We start from the raw sequence: 16,039 nt of genomic DNA on the forward strand, positions 1-16,039 counted from the left end.
CTTCAAGTGCAAATTTCTCAAATTTAGTTTAGACTGAGAATTTTTGCACAGTCGATGCAAAGGGATACAACAGTTGTCAGGTCTAAATACCTAAAGGGTCATATCATGACTAATCAAATTTCCCTTAATCTTTTGAAATGAGTTTATTCATACAATACAAAGATGCTGTAGGTTTCAGTGCTTACGGTAGGAAATAAATGCCTATTCAACTGTAAAAGACCAAATTACAACATGTTTTTGGCACAAACAACATAACTAACCATTAAAGTGGACCTCAGGAAGAATTTAAATGAAAAATGTGTGCTCCGACCCCTTTTTATACTGCTTCATTTCTTTTGTATTCTTAAATAACAGATAGTAGTTTAGCTGTTGATCAAATGGTTTTCAAAGGAAGTATGTATATTAAACACATCTGTGTGTGTATTTCTAATATCCTGTCTGTATTGTCACGCTACAGATCCTCCACAAGACAACGGAGGTTCAGAAATCTTGAAATACCTCTTAGAGATTTCAGAAGGAAATTCTGATGGTATGTATTTATATATGCAACACCGATATGTCACTTTGACATGCTTTGTATTGGTCACCATTTGTCTGCATGTTTAAGTATGTTTTCTGTCCTTGATTAATTACATCTTAACGGAATGTTCCCAGCTGTTTGTCCTGTGATTGTTTAACTCTTTGATGTCTTGTTTTCTGTAGCCAATCAGTGGGACATTACCTACAGTGGGCCTGCCACAGAGTGTGAGTGTGAGGACTTGAAACCTGGCACACTGTACAGACTGCGCACCTGCAGCATCAGCACAGGCGGCCACAGCCAGGTAACAGCTTATGACACATCAGTCCAAATGTGATCCCAAAAGACAGGCATTGAGAAAGAATAAAGAATTGTTTGCATACAGAAGAATGGCTCTCTAGTTGCAGGAATAAGTATGTGAATTGTAATTCACAACAATTAAAAAAAATTCTGTTTAAATAACGCACAGAAAATGATTACTTTTACAGTGTTTATTGAACACACCATATAAACATTCATAGTGGTGTGTGGGGAAATGTATGGATTTAATAACTGGATACCCTTGGCAGCGGTAACCTCCATTAACCTTTTCTAAATGTTACTGTGGATCAGATCTGCACAAAGTTCAAGAGGAATTTTCTCTTTTTTTTTTTTTAGTTCAGCAATATTCTTTAGGTGTCTAGTATTAGTAATAAAAAATCAAAACATGGCAATGCTTGTGTGATATTTAAGCAGACTATGTGTGACTTTCGCAATATAAAGAATGAGATTAAGTTTCATGACCATTTTTGTAGAAATCCAGTCCTATATGCATCATAGAGTGTGTGTGTGTGTATATATGTATATGTATGTTTTTTTATAAATATATATATAATTGTTTTTGTTTTTTTTTTGAAAATAGTCACTTATAATCACCAATTTTCATTTTAAAATAACTGCTTTTTAATATGTAAAACAACTATTTTAATATATTCTATTGCTGTATAATGTAATTTTTATTCCTGTGATGGTGAAGCTAAATTTTCAGCATCAATTCAGCCTCCTGATTTCAGTGTCACATGATCCTTAAGAAATCATTCTAATATGCTGATTTGCTGCTTAAAAAACTTTTTTTTATTTTCAGTGTTAGAAGTGGTTGTGCAGCTTAATATTTTTGTGGAAACTAACAGCATTTATTTGAAATTGAGGTCCTTTGAATGTTGTTACTTCACTTTTGATCACTTTAATGTTTTTTTGCTGAATAAAAATAATAGTTACTTTGTTAAAAAAAAAAAGTCCTCAATCTTTTGAATGGTAGTGTAAATCAAATACTTATTTCTGCAGTTATATTTATAAATACATAATTATTATGCTTGTGTCCCTGTAGTGCTCTGAGAGTCTGCCTGTGCGTACGCTATCTGTTGCTCCAGGACGATGCCAGCCTCCCAGAATTGTGGGTAAAGCAAAACACAAAGAAGTGCACTTACAATGGGGTAAGATTTTCTGCACACAGTATGTAAACCCACGACATAATTTATTTCTCTCTTTTTCTATCCCTCTTTGTCCTTCCTGTATAGTACATCACACTTCTGAGAGTTGCCCATTTCTTAGCCTCTTTCATTTCTGGTTTACTTTTATGCATTTTACTGTAATCTTTTATAGAAGGTGATGTACAATGCATTCAAGGCGCATTTTTCAGACAGTTTCCTTGTGAATCAAAGCCACAATGTTGCTAACGCCATACTTCCCCAGTTACAGTATCAAGAAACCGCATTTAGTTGATGATTTCCGTTTTCCCGAGATCTGCAGTTTCTGATTATCTCTGATGATGTGAAATTACATTTCCCCAAGCCTCTCTGTGGCGTTCACCCAATGCCATAAAACCCCTTTGTCATATCCAGAAATAGCTTAAGATCAATATTTCCACCATTTTTGCTACATTTCCTCAATGTAACATTTTCAGCTTGCACATATTTTCCAGTACTAGACTAGAATGATGCATTTTGCAGTGCACTTGACTCACTGACTCCCTGTAACTAAGCTTCGCTATGGAGTTAATAGCCAAACACCCTCAGTGGGGAGTGAGTTCTGGGTATAATGGGAGCTCCATTGTTGAGCTGCTGATTCCAGACTTTTAAATGAACACTCTGGATTCAGGCTTTTGGACAATAATCTTTGATCTGAAGTTGTAAAGCTGTAATTTGCTCTGCCTTAAAAGAACTCCTTGGTTTTGATTATAAGAGATGAAATGAACCTGTAATCCCTGCCCTTTTAACTCTTTGTTGTACTGAAGGACTTCGTCTCTGTCCTTCTTTTCAGACTGTCCCTCCTCTGAGGGGGCATGTGAGGTGAGTGAGTACAGTTTGGAAATGAGGGAGGGAGAGTCTGAGGCTGGCGAGGTCTATCACGGCTCTGATCTGGAGTGCACTGTGGGCAGTCTGCTCCCCGGCGCCACCTACAGCTTCCGCCTGCGTGCTGCCAACGAGGCAGGGGTGAGTGACAAATTAGGAATCTAATATTAAGATTCACTGATGCCCAGTACTTACGCAGAACTACAGTACTTATTTTCATTAACTAGTCAATGGGTTGTCATAACTAGTTGGACTAGTCTGTCCAAAGGACTACTGCCAGGCTAACAGCATGCTAAAATTTTCTCAGAGCTTATGTGATTCAGAATTTATTTTTTAAAGCACCGCCACTAATAATATTAATGCAAATTCATCAACCTCACTAACTGACCATCCTGACCTATCCCTACCATTACTTTATCGCATTACTTGTCTAAACCAAACAATAATTATTTGAATCCATCTGGAATTAGATGATTCTGAGATACTAAGACATAATTATTAGTTAAATATGACGTAAAAGTCAAAATTAAGATAAATAGTTTCGACTGTCAAATTTTTTTTTGCCTCACAATTTCAACTGTTTAAGTCATAAATGTGACTTCTAATGTCATAAAGTCAACTTTATCGTAATTATAACTTTTCTTTTTATAATTGCGACTTTTTATGTCAATTTCGGCTTTTGTCTTACTATTTCAATTTTGTATGTCATAATTTTGACGTTGGATCTCCTAATTATGTCTATGTCATAATTATGAATTACCAAAGCATGATTTTTCTTGAGTCATGAATTTTCTTATATAGCAGAAATGGGCTTTCATAAATATCTCTCCAGCTTCTCCAAGGATTTCCCTCTTTTAATCCTCTTCTAATCCTCTTCTCTGTTTACTTTTTATTGTTTGCTTGAGACAAATTCCCACAAGTAAAGAATCTATGTGTCTCGCATCAGATTGCAGTACTGGAAACATGCTTTGATTTCACAAGGATGTAATGCAAGTTTGTTTTGGGGTTTTATTTGTTGCTGTCTTGTTTGTTTTTTACTATTTTTTTGGATAGAAATAAACTTAGTTGCATATGAACCATTTCATGTCATGTAGTGAATGTTAAGTTGTCTCTTATCTTATGCTTACAGTATGGACAATACTCTGAACCAACAGAAATAACAACCGCAGCTGGTCCTCCTAGCCAGTGTGCGGCACCATCCCTCACCCTAATGTCCAATACCTGTGTGCTGGTCAGCTGGGAGGTAATTTATCATATTTAAAGCAGACCCATCATTAAAAGTACATGGGTTTTACATAAACACACTCAACAACACTGTCAGTATTGACGTTCACATGAACTGAAGTATCCAATCAGTCAATAATTCATTTATGCCTCTTTCAGAGTCCAGAGAGCTCAGGGGCCGACATCTCTGAGTACCGTCTGGAGTGGGGCCGAGAGGAAGAGCCCATGGAGCTGATCTACTGCGGCCCTGACACCCAGTGTGAGATCTCAGACCTAACACCTGCTACACATTACTACTGCAGACTACAGGTATTACTGTCACTTAACAGTTCTTTTCATTTGTTTAACAAGTGTGGAACAATTTATTGTTAATGTGAAGAGTTTTGTTGAGGCAGTTTTACAAATTTAACCTTTCTTTTACTTTCATAATGTCTTTTTTTAATGACTGCTTTTGTTTATAAGGTGCCCCGGGAGTAGGAAACTGTAAATAACTCATTACTGCATGATGTTATTTTATTATATTTAAAAATTTTATTGTGCGTCATTCTAGTGCAGCCTGAATCAAAAATTAGAAAACTTGAATAAACTTTGGATAGATTTGTGTGCCATATTTAACGTAATTAGCATTTGCTCTTGTCTATTTTAGTGTATTTAATTGAGTAGAGTAGTAAAAGTGTGACAGAATTTTTTTTTTTTAAAGAACAATGAAAGTTGCCACTTCATTAACTGTATCATCGTGTGCAGTGAGGCTGTAAAAAAGTTTGAGTCATTATGCTTTAAATATATGAGCTGGTGATACTCATGTCGAGATGATATTATGAGGATTAACAGCGTAATTACTATAATCATTTTTATTTATTAGGAAATGTAGTCAAGCAGCTCAAAATGTTTTACTGAATTGGATTAAGATATATAAATATGTGTTTATTAATATATATTTAAAAAATAAATCAGTCAGTTTAATCCGAAAATGTTTTTTTTTTTTTTTTTTTTTTTTGGTGGCATTTATCATTAATGCACAACACATTAGGGTTGTCAGTGGATTCAAATATTTAATTGCAATTAATGCATTATTTTTAATAGTTAATGCACTAACACATTCAGTTCCTTTTTAGAGAAAGGACATTGAATAACAGGTGTGTTTGTAATTACTGAGTGGATGCCACAATACAGTGTCATTATTTGTCATTTACTAATCATTTTTCTAGAAATGAATAAACCATTCATAACTATGAATTAAATACATGTGAAAAACTATGACGGCTAACTTTTAACATTATGGTATATCTATTCAGTTTATGGAACTTTGTCCCTTGTTTCAAGGCGGCGAATCAGGCAGGTGCAGGACCGTACAGTGATCATGTGAGCTGTCAGACCCCTGCCACCATGCCCGACCCGATCTCAGTGTTGTGTGTACTTGAGCACGACCCTACAGAAAGTGGCGTCTACACACCTTCCACTTGCCTGGCTTTGAAATGGGATGAGCCCTGCAACAATGGAGCAGAGATCACATCTTACACTCTTAAACTGGGAGAGCAGCTCATCAGCCTGGGCACCAGCACCTGCTATGTGCTACAGAACCTACAGCCTGACAGTGAATACAGGTATGCACACACACACACATTGTGACACAACCATTCTGTTCACTAGATCATGTTCATCTGGTGATTTACATAAGCACTTCTGCGATTTAGGAAAACAGTGTTAACTAATAACTACTTAGCTTTCTGATTCCCTCTGAGCCAAAACTGTGTCCTGTGGGGAGTAGTTACACTCCATCTCAGGTCTCATTTGCATTCTGCAAAGTTGTCCATTTTGTATGTGGACACAACCGCGTCACCCCCACTGCCTGTTTCCTCGCCCTGCCTAGGAGAACAGTGGGTAAACAGCAGCGTGTTAATGATGCTAATCGGAAGCTAATGAAAAGAGAAGGCCAGAGGGCAGAGTTTGTGTGTGTATCTACGAAGTGGCAACCATAACAGGACATCTGTCTCTGCATGAGGCCTCCACAGCACACATATAAGTGTCTTCATCAGCCAGCTTATGCAACCCATGTTTTTGTCTGAGATCTTTGATTGTGGCCTTTAAATTAGAGATCTGCATGGGACTGATTTTTCCAGTTTCATCCCACTTTCCGCCTGACTCCTGCAGATTGTTACTCGTCATCCACCTGCTCCTCATTTAATGATTCTCTTCCTGCCTACTCCCACTCAGTTTACACTGCCATTTAAATGTTTGGGGTCAGTAAGATTTTTTTTTTTTACTTTTATTCAGCAAGGATGCATTAAATTGTTAAAAATTAGGGTAAAGACTTTTGTTACAGAAGATTTTTTTTTCAAATAAATGCTGTTCTTTTGAAGAAATTCACTTAAGAAACAATGCACAATGATAATAATGAGAAATGTTTCTTGAGCACCATATCAGCATATTAGAATGATTTTTAAAGGATCACGTGACACCAAAGACTGGAGTAATTCAGATTAATCATCAGAAAAATGTATTTTTAAAATAAATTAACAAAGAACATTTTAAATTGTAGTAATATTTCACAATATTATAATTTTTACTGTCATTTTGATTAAAAAGGCAGCTTTCATGAGCATAAGAGACTTTCAAAAACATTAAAACAGTAAAAAAAAAACTTACTGACCTTAAATGTTTTAACTCTACTCTAGGTCTCGTCACAGATTCTCAGTATTCTCATTAATAAAACAGAAAATAAAGCATGTCTGCATTTACTATCTTAAGCACCATAAATGTACATTTTGAAACACAAATCACTGCTTCTTAAATTGACAATAAATGCCAAATCTTACTAAATTTGTAAACGTAAATTTGAACTTTGTTGCTTACATGGATTAAACTCTGTTTTGAAAATCTGGGTTGTAAATACTCTTTCAGAAAGAGATTGGACCTCTGTATATAAGATTTTTTTTAATACATCTCTACAATTTTTGTGTGTGTGTGTGTGTTTTATATTTCACTTAGTATTCCCGCCATGTTCAGTATTCATGTGTAGGGGAGATCAGAGTTGATTTTCTAGTTATGGTTGACCTTTCCATTTCCATGTTGTCCATCTGTTGCATTTGTCTGCTGTTGGACTTCCTCTTCGTTAGCATTCTCAGCCATGCATCATACCCCACTGTTTTATTTTTCCGACACTGTTCATGGAACAGTTATAATATATAATATATATATATTTTTTTTTTATTTATCCATTGATTGCTTTTGGATTTTAGAAGCAGATTTCATTATCTGATAGCAGACTATCTCAGTAAAATCTTGCCAGTGTTCTGACTATAGCAGTGTTATTTACCCTGCTCATACAAAGAAGCTGAGTTTCTTTATGCTTAGTATATTTAATAGAACTTCTTCAAACAAATGGGTAGTAATGTCACAAATTTGCTTTGTGATCAGTGACTTAAAAAAATAATGAGAATTTTAAATATTGTTCCAGGTTAAAGTGAAAATAAGATTTTGAATCTCAGATTTTTGATGTGGCCTAAGACTTTCGAACCCCACTGTATGTGAATCCGGACCAGATACTGAGCCAGGCCCAGTGTGTAGCAGACTGTATGGTCATTTGATCTCTCCTAGATCGATTATGTCTTTTGTAATTAGGGGCGTACAGACTAATGAAATCTCTTGTTTTGTTTTCAGTTAAATGTCAACCAAACAGTCTGGTGTTGTGGAAGAGCTGCTGTTAATTCCAGTCCAGACTCCCCAACTCTCCATTTTTTTTTTTAAACCCAGAAATTGATTTTGGATCTATTTGATTTAATAATATGACAAGGCATTATCCTTGAATGATGGGCTTCTACGCAAAGCACTTTTAGCCGACAAATATAAATTTGATTGAGCTTAGCAAGGTGAAAGTTAAGGAAGTTATTTGCATCCCCAAGTGAGTGAAACTCAGCATGACGTGGCTTATTACTTCTTATAGTGGCAGTGAGTGAAGAGATCGACCACATCTCATTTCACATCAAGGCTGAGTCAGGTGAAGCTGGGAAAAACTAGTTGTTTTTTTAAAGAGAGAAAAGCCTGTTTTAGCTGGATTTTGTAGTTGTTTTTTTATTGTTGTAATAAATCCAAATAATATCATATATTTAACATTTTATTTATGTACATATGTATGTAAATATATTTGTGTTGTGCCATGGAAATACCATGAAGTGTTTCACATGGTTAACAGCAAAGCTAGGCCACATCTGTTGGCCTGTTGATAAACGTGAAACCCCTTGCACTCCATTGATACATTCATATTCAGATGAAGTTGCTCATATGAGTGTCATCTGCACACCTACTGCATGAACAGCAGCTGTAAGTGAAGGCGAATGTTGGGTTTTTAACACATGAACATGAATGAGTCTAGTATAGTGAGTCACATTAGCTCTGTTATTGATGATACCATGTGTCTCTGTTGACATTTGTTGTGTTTTGAAAACAAATGCAAATCCACATGCTGTAATGTTGCAGTTCAGTTGCTTTACAGTATACAGTTCAGTGGTGACAAGAAGTAAACAAGTAGCTTAGCTTTCTTGCTTTTGGAAACAACACAAGTACCTGATTGTTTAGCTGTTCTGAACTGCCCTGGTCAATTTTGTAGCCATCATGTCTTTAAAGGGGTCATCGGATGCCCATTTTCCACAAGTTGATATGATTTTTAGGGTCCTATTGAAAAGTCTGTAACATAGTTTGGTTAAAATTTCTTAATGGTAGTGTAAAACAACACCCTTTTTACCCTGTTAAAAACAGTTCTTTTCAGAGCAAGCCATTTTGTAGCATTTTCCTTTAAATGCAAATGAGCTCTGCTGACCCCGCCCCTCTCTTCCAAGCCGCTCTCTGAGGGGCTGTTTACTTAAGCCACATTCATTGTGAAACTTGCTAATTAGCACATTATTAGGAAAGGCGATTTGAAAAGATTGATTTAAAAACCTTGTACTACTTCTGTTGGTGAAGCTGGATCACGAACATAGATGCATTTGTGTAGTCAATCAAACTATCGTGGGAGGGGCCTGTTTTTGTGACATCACAGAGACAGGCATCTGAGATCAGCTCGATTTGAGAAAGGGGAAATGATTTAAAGAGATTAAAAAAAAACACTGGGTGGATTTTTATCATTATAGGGTGGTTGTGTACACACACTGCCAACACACATTTCAGTTCAAACAACTTGTAAAAGTGCATGTAGCATCCGATGACCCCTTTAAAGACTCAGTGCTGTTCTTCTTAAAAGAATGGCTACTTAATGACGTTAACCGTGTAGTAAAGCTACACTTTTCATAGTTAGCTGCACTACAAGTTAAAAATGTATAACTGTATTGAAGATACTAAAGAGAGCATTATCTTTTTAATTATATCATTAAAACTGATTGTTTGATTTATTTAATAAACACGTTTTATGGGGTACTAAAATAATGAGGATTTCAATTAGGCTGACAGCAGTAACTCTGAACACTTTAGTGAAAATTATAACTAAACATGCACTAATACACTTAACTAAATCAAAAAGTGATAAACAGATTAGATTAAACAAAATATTGTTTGTTCCACAAAAAAGAGATTTTTTTTTTTAACCTGGCACTAAAACAATCAGGATATCAATTAGACACTTTTCTGAACACTGGACACTTTCAGTTGTATTTAATGAAAAAATATATATTTTAAAGAACACTAATACACTAAGTCTAAAAATATTAATAAAAAGATTTGATTAAGCACAAAATATTTGTTCTACAAACAAAATGCTTAATGTTTCAAAATGTTTCTTGAAACATTGAGTTGTTTTGTTTTGTTTTGTTTTGTTTTTTGTTTTGTTTTGTTTTGTTTTGTTTTTGTGTTTTGTTGTGTTTTGTTGTTTTGTTTTGTTTTGCTGTGTTTCGTTTTGTTGTGATTTGTTTTGTTTGTTTGTTTTATGTTTTGTTGTGTTTCTATTGTTGAATCTCTGAAATGAGTCAGACATCCCAAATGCTACTGAGTGAGGACTTCTAGGGAAATGTGTGTAATTTTTGTATCTGCTCACTCAAACCTTGCAATACAATGTGTGGCATACAAGATGTTACTGAAAGGTTTTGATAAAAGAGCAGGTTAATTAAGAATTACATTCTTAATAAGTTATTGATTTACGCCTCAAAGCTGCTTTGTCTCAGTCAGGAGGTCTTGTGGTAAAGGTCAGGTAAAGTCTATCATGCTGATCCTTGAAGTTTAATATCACCTTGCTGCTGGCTCTTGTAATGCCATGACTGTTATGTTTTTTGTGACACACATGCACGAAAATGTAATTTATAGCAGCCAAACTGAAATATTACTTTTGAGTAGTAAGGAAGAATCTCGTACTGAGCCCATCAGTCACACTGCTCTATCTGATAGTAGTCAGGTGTTTTCAGTCTCAGGCTTTTTCTTTCTATATATCATGTAGGATTAGTAGGAGTGACCAAAATCTTATTTACGCTTACTGTGATATAAAATGATTATAGACCGTAATTGTGAGACTGTATATTATTGTAGTTTTGGAGGAAATTCACCAGAAATAAACAGATGATAATGCTTGTTTTTATAATAAAGTAGATAAAATACTTTTACGTAACATAAGGCAGTCCTGCTCACTGATAGCAGCACAAGTAGAAACGCTATATCTGTAGTTTACACATTTCTAGCTCTGCACCATATACAGGTCAGATCGCCCAGCCCTGAAGATCACCTGATGTGCATGTTTTAAATGAGACTCTCTGTGCTGTGTCAGTTTGCAGATTCAGGCAGTGAATGAGATTGGTGCCAGTTCTTTCTGCCCTCCCCTGCTGGCCCGCACCAGGCCGCTGCCCCCTGTCCCGCCCCGACTGGAGTGCACTGCCGCTGGACCCCAGAGCCTCAAACTCAAGTGGGGAGACAGCAGCAATGCCAAGAGCCTGCTCGGAGAAGAGATGGTCTACAACTTGCAGATGGAGGACAAGAACAGAAGGTCAGTTCATCTAGATTACACCTCATAAACGACAATAGATGCACTGCTAAGAGGGAAAATTCATTCATTTTAAAAGCGCGCTGTGAGCAATAATGTAATTTAGTCAAGGTGAACTGTCATTAGATGGCAGCAATATTTTGGCATTACAGTTATATCATTTATTTTTAAACATTTTAGCTTGTATGTTTTTTTCTTTTTTGTTGTTGTTGTTGTTTATAGCTCAACAACTGAAAGCTGTCATCCTATAGAAATGAGTGCTTTGAGATGTAATAAATGTTAAATGTCCTTATGCCTTACTATTATAGACATACCTGTAGATTGGCCAGGCCTCTGCATTTTTAACCTCCCCAAGTTTCAGTTTGGCTCACATCCTAATTTAATTGTAACTGTTGATTGTTTTCTTTGGCAGAGTGGCATTTGGGCAGTATTTGTGAGCGGGCAACAGGCCTGACAGATGGGCATTTAATAGAAAATATAATGAATTCTCCAACCGACAGTGTCGAAATCCTTTGTGTTAGACTGGTTAATTTTCTCATTATTTTAATGATTCTCTTTAGCCAGTAACAGTTTTTCTACAAGGGGAGACATGATTAAAGCATTCATCTTTTTTTATATATATCTGAACATACTGTAGGGAGACTATTGATGCTCACAAAGGCTGTATTTATTTAAAGAAAAATACAAAAATAGTCATATTGTGAAATATTACAATTTAAAATAACTACATTTCTATTTTAATATACAGTATTTTAAAATGATATTTATTCTTTTGTAGGGGTGGGCGATATGAGCTAAAATTCATATCACAATATTTTACACTGTCCAGGCGATATTGAGATTATATTGCGATATAAGAAAAAAGATTACAGGCAAAATATTTTAACCTTATATAACTATTCTGTCTTTTTTGTTGTTGCTTTTTATTTTAGAGTGAAGTTATGCAACATGAGGTAGGCCTGTATGAATTAAATTAAATTAAATATTGTGCATTTGAGTAGGCCAGTGGTTCTCAATTTTTCTTTTGCTGGGCCCCCCTTTTGTAGAGAAAAAATATTTTCAAGGCCCCCCCCCCCCCCCACCCTCCTTCTCCTTTTTTTTTTTTTTTTTGGAAAGTCTCTCATGCCCACTAAGGCTTCATTTATTTATTAAAAATACAGTAAAAACTGTAGTATTGTGAAATATTGTCCATTTAAATTATCTGTTTGAATGTTTTAACAATATTCCTGTGATCAAAGCTGAATTTTCAGCATCATTACTCCAGTCTTCAGTGCCACATGATCCTTCAGAAATAATTCTGATATGCTGATTTGCTGCTCAGTAATCATTCCTGATTATTATCAATGTTGTAAATATTTGTGCATCTTATTCATGTGTAAAGACTGAAAGTTACAAAATGAAATGTCATAGTCATAAACAGAGGGCTAACAATTGGCAGCATAATGTCCCCTTGACTTTGTGTTTGTCCTGATCAAATTACTGCAATAAGCATATTTACGAAGGGCCTGCGATCCAATTGCCATCATCAGTGTGCATTAGTGTGTTTTTTTTTTTTTTTTTTTTTTTTTGCTATGTTAACAATGATTGATTCGGCTGCTTAATCAAAATTAGATGCCAACTGCACAGTCGGGACAGACTAGATTCAGCATGGCTCTGAAATGGACTCGTAATCGTTCTGCTATTACACATTTTATTTCTGGTCAGATTGCCATAGTAACCATGTACTATCCATCAAACCAACAATAGCAGCTATTGTATTAGAGCACTTCTCTGTGGACTCTCCTCGTGTTCTTGTTTTCTTACTCTTTGAAAAACCCTTTCTTCTGGAGTATATTTTATAAGCTGGACTTGCACAAAAGACTATGCTTAGTACTGAACCTTTATATGCACATAAAAAAATTATCAATCCAAGCCAGCATTCCAGCACAGGCTTGGATGATGAAGAGAGTTTGACAGGCTAAAGTGAGAATATTAAGTACGAACTGCTGGTCAATGGGCTGGTACCTTCATTTTATTAGTCAGACATCGGGCTGGCAGGAATTTCTTGAGATTGGCAAAATATCTCTGGAAGCAGTCATTAAATAGCAGCTGCTGCTTTGTTCTCTGTTTTGACCTGAGTTGTTTGTGTAAAGACTGATGGTGTTGCACTAAGATAGGACATGGCATGAGGATACCCAGAGCTCACTGCCAATACCTGAAATTTCTACCTAATTTATTGTAATTGAGACCAAAAAAGGTTAAATTAAATTTTGAAAGTCTGGGGCTTGTCTACAATGTCATTACATCCTTTGTTTGTCTTAGAAACACACAAATGAGCCTAAAAGAGCATTCTTTAACGTTTTGTGGTTGTTTTATTGACTTTTTTGGTATTTAGACAAATGTAGCTCATCATTAAAACTGGTAACAATTGTCAACTAAAATCAACAAAGCAGTTAATAAAATAAATTGTTTGGATGTTAAAAATGGGTATATGCTACCATTCAAAACTTTAAAAAGTACTTTTTTTTTTCAGAAATTAATATATATTTTTTTTCAGCAAGGATGTATTAGATTGATCAAAAAAAATAAAGACTTGTACATTATTACCAAAAAAATCTATTTAATCTAAATGCTCTTCTTTTGAACTCTCCATTCATAAAAGAATCCTAAAAATAAAACAGTTTACTAAAAATATTAAGCAGCACAACTGTCTTCAACATCGATGATGATTAAAAATTCTTGAGCACGAAATCAGCATATTAGAATGATTTCTGAAGAATCATGTGATACTAAAGATTGGAGTAACAGCTGCTGAAAATTCAGCTCGGCCAACACAGAAAATAGTTAATTTTATATTGTAATAATATTCCATAATGTTACTGTTTTACTGTGTTTTTATCAAATAAATGCAGCCTTAATGGGAGCAAGAGAATCTTTGAAAAACAGTTTAAAAACACCAACCCTAAACTTTTGATTGGAGCAAAGTTTAAATAACACACCATTAACATAAATGAAATGTTTATATGTTTTAGGTTTGTCACAGTCTACAGAGGCCCAAGCCACACATATAAGGTACAGAGACTAAATGAGTCGAGCAGCTACTGTCTCAGGATTCAAGCTGTGAGCGAGGCAGGAGAGGGCCTTTTCTCTGAAGTACACACCTTCCATACAACCAAGTCTGTTCCTCCAGCTCTCAAGGGTAAAGTATAAATATACAAGAATATTTGCACATTGTTTCACGCCACATGTGTTCATGTTCTGGATGGGCACTTACTTGATGCTTATAAAGCTAAACTTGTGTATTATCATTTAGCTCCCAAAGTGGTACAGATGGAAGGGAATGTGTGTGAGGTGAGCTGGGAGAGCATTCCACCAATGAGAGGAGACCCCATCATCTACATCCTACAGGTGCTGGTGGGCCGGGAGTCTGATTACAAACAGGTGACATTCCATTTTTCATACCTGAATCGTCTGTGCTGCAGATTATGGCTGTTGATTAGCCAGTGATTAATCTCATAACTTTTATAATTTATCTAACAACAAACACTGCATTGCATTTATAGTAAAATGTATATATTATGACACAGGACAGAGATATCATATGCAACAGTGCTCTTTAGTGATCTCATTTGCATAAAAAAACATACATTCTATATTTCTATGAAAATGAAATTAGAATACGGTTACGTATAATTCAGTAGTACTTTTAGATCATTGAGATGATGCTAAATTTCTCCAAATCTGTTCAGATGAAGAAACAAACTCATCTACAGTATATTTTGGATTGCCAGAGGGTTCATTTTCAGCAAATTCTGGGTGAACTATGCCTTCAACAATCATGTGATTTATTTTTTATTTAATTTCATTTAACTTAAATTTTTTTTATATATCCACACCTACCTGCAAAACAGAAAATGCATGAAGTTTCTTTCTAGTCTTTGCAGTGCATTATTATTCAAGGAAAGGGAAAAAGATCAAGATGTCATCCCACAGACTAAGTCTGAGCTAGAAGAAGGATGATAGGTCTGTGTCCTCTGCCTGAGACTCTTAGTATTCTGCAACTGATGTTGATGCCTCTGCTGATGGCTTGATAGAGACCAACACCAAGTTCATCTATCATACTTCATACAGTTGAAGGAAACAACAGCATGCATTTAAAATTAGTCTTTAATCTATTTCAGGTTATTTTTTTTTGTGATTGTGATGTGGAGAAATTCTAATAATACAGGAAAACAAGATACAAGTTTAACCTGATGAAATTATTGAACTGAATCAGTGACTTTTGTGACAGCTTTGTGCAAGTCCCTGGTTTGTCTCAGAGAGAGGATTATTATCATTCACTGCACAAGTGACATTATTGCACACATTTTAGTCAGTTCGCTTATAAATGCCCCGTCATTTTGCTTTTAATGGCCACATTAGTAGATCAGCCTGTGAATCATAAATCCACTGACTGGTTGTGAAGGCCACAAGGTCTCTCTAGGGAGTTGTCCAGAATAAGCCAATCAGATCCCTTCCTTCACTGGGATATTTTTCTGTTAGGGGCACAAGCGCTGCTGTTCTAATGTCTAATGTAGCTGGCATGGCTCCTATTACTGTGTTAATGTGCTCCTTGTCCCGTGAGCTGTTAAAATGGATGTGAGAAGTAAGGAGTGTGTTGTTTGCATGTAAAGAGAAGCAAGGGTTTAATGGCAGCAGATGTCATCTTCTGTTTGCTTTGGTTGTAGGGTTTCTGTGTGAACTTGTAACTGGAATACGTCTCCATTTCACCTTATCTTATTTATAAAACGTGTAAAAGTTACAGAACAAGCAGGGTCCCAGTATAAATCCTGTGTGCATTTCACCCAGATAATGCATGGTAACCATACCTTTTTTTTTTCTAAATTCAACACTTTTTTTTTTCCTCTATATAAATTAAAAATAAAACACAAAACACTTAAATCAACTGTTTTAAATGCTACAAGTGAAATAAGGCATCACTGCATTATAATGTACAGAATAAAATATGGATATTCAGTTTGAGATATGTTAGAT

The 16,039-nt window shown here is 35.4% G+C and overlaps 1 protein-coding gene across 1 annotated transcript in view; it reads left to right on the forward strand.

Annotated features, from left to right (window-relative positions):
• Positions 1-16,039, forward strand: part of LOC109105100 (fibronectin type III domain-containing protein 3B-like) — a 127,581-nt gene that overhangs the window by 105,773 nt on the left and 5,769 nt on the right. The window contains exons 16-25 of the mRNA XM_042718267.1: positions 458-529; positions 703-821; positions 1,884-1,989; positions 2,816-2,988; positions 3,977-4,090; positions 4,231-4,380; positions 5,395-5,675; positions 10,814-11,029; positions 14,038-14,204; positions 14,319-14,446. Of these exons, the coding sequence (XP_042574201.1) occupies positions 458-529; positions 703-821; positions 1,884-1,989; positions 2,816-2,988; positions 3,977-4,090; positions 4,231-4,380; positions 5,395-5,675; positions 10,814-11,029; positions 14,038-14,204; positions 14,319-14,446 (1,526 nt within the window). The remainder of the gene's footprint in view (positions 1-457; positions 530-702; positions 822-1,883; positions 1,990-2,815; positions 2,989-3,976; positions 4,091-4,230; positions 4,381-5,394; positions 5,676-10,813; positions 11,030-14,037; positions 14,205-14,318; positions 14,447-16,039) is intronic.

The sequence above is a fragment of the Cyprinus carpio genome, chromosome B2, assembly GCF_018340385.1.
Source record: "Cyprinus carpio isolate SPL01 chromosome B2, ASM1834038v1, whole genome shotgun sequence".
NCBI classification, from domain to species: Eukaryota; Metazoa; Chordata; class Actinopteri; order Cypriniformes; family Cyprinidae; genus Cyprinus; species Cyprinus carpio.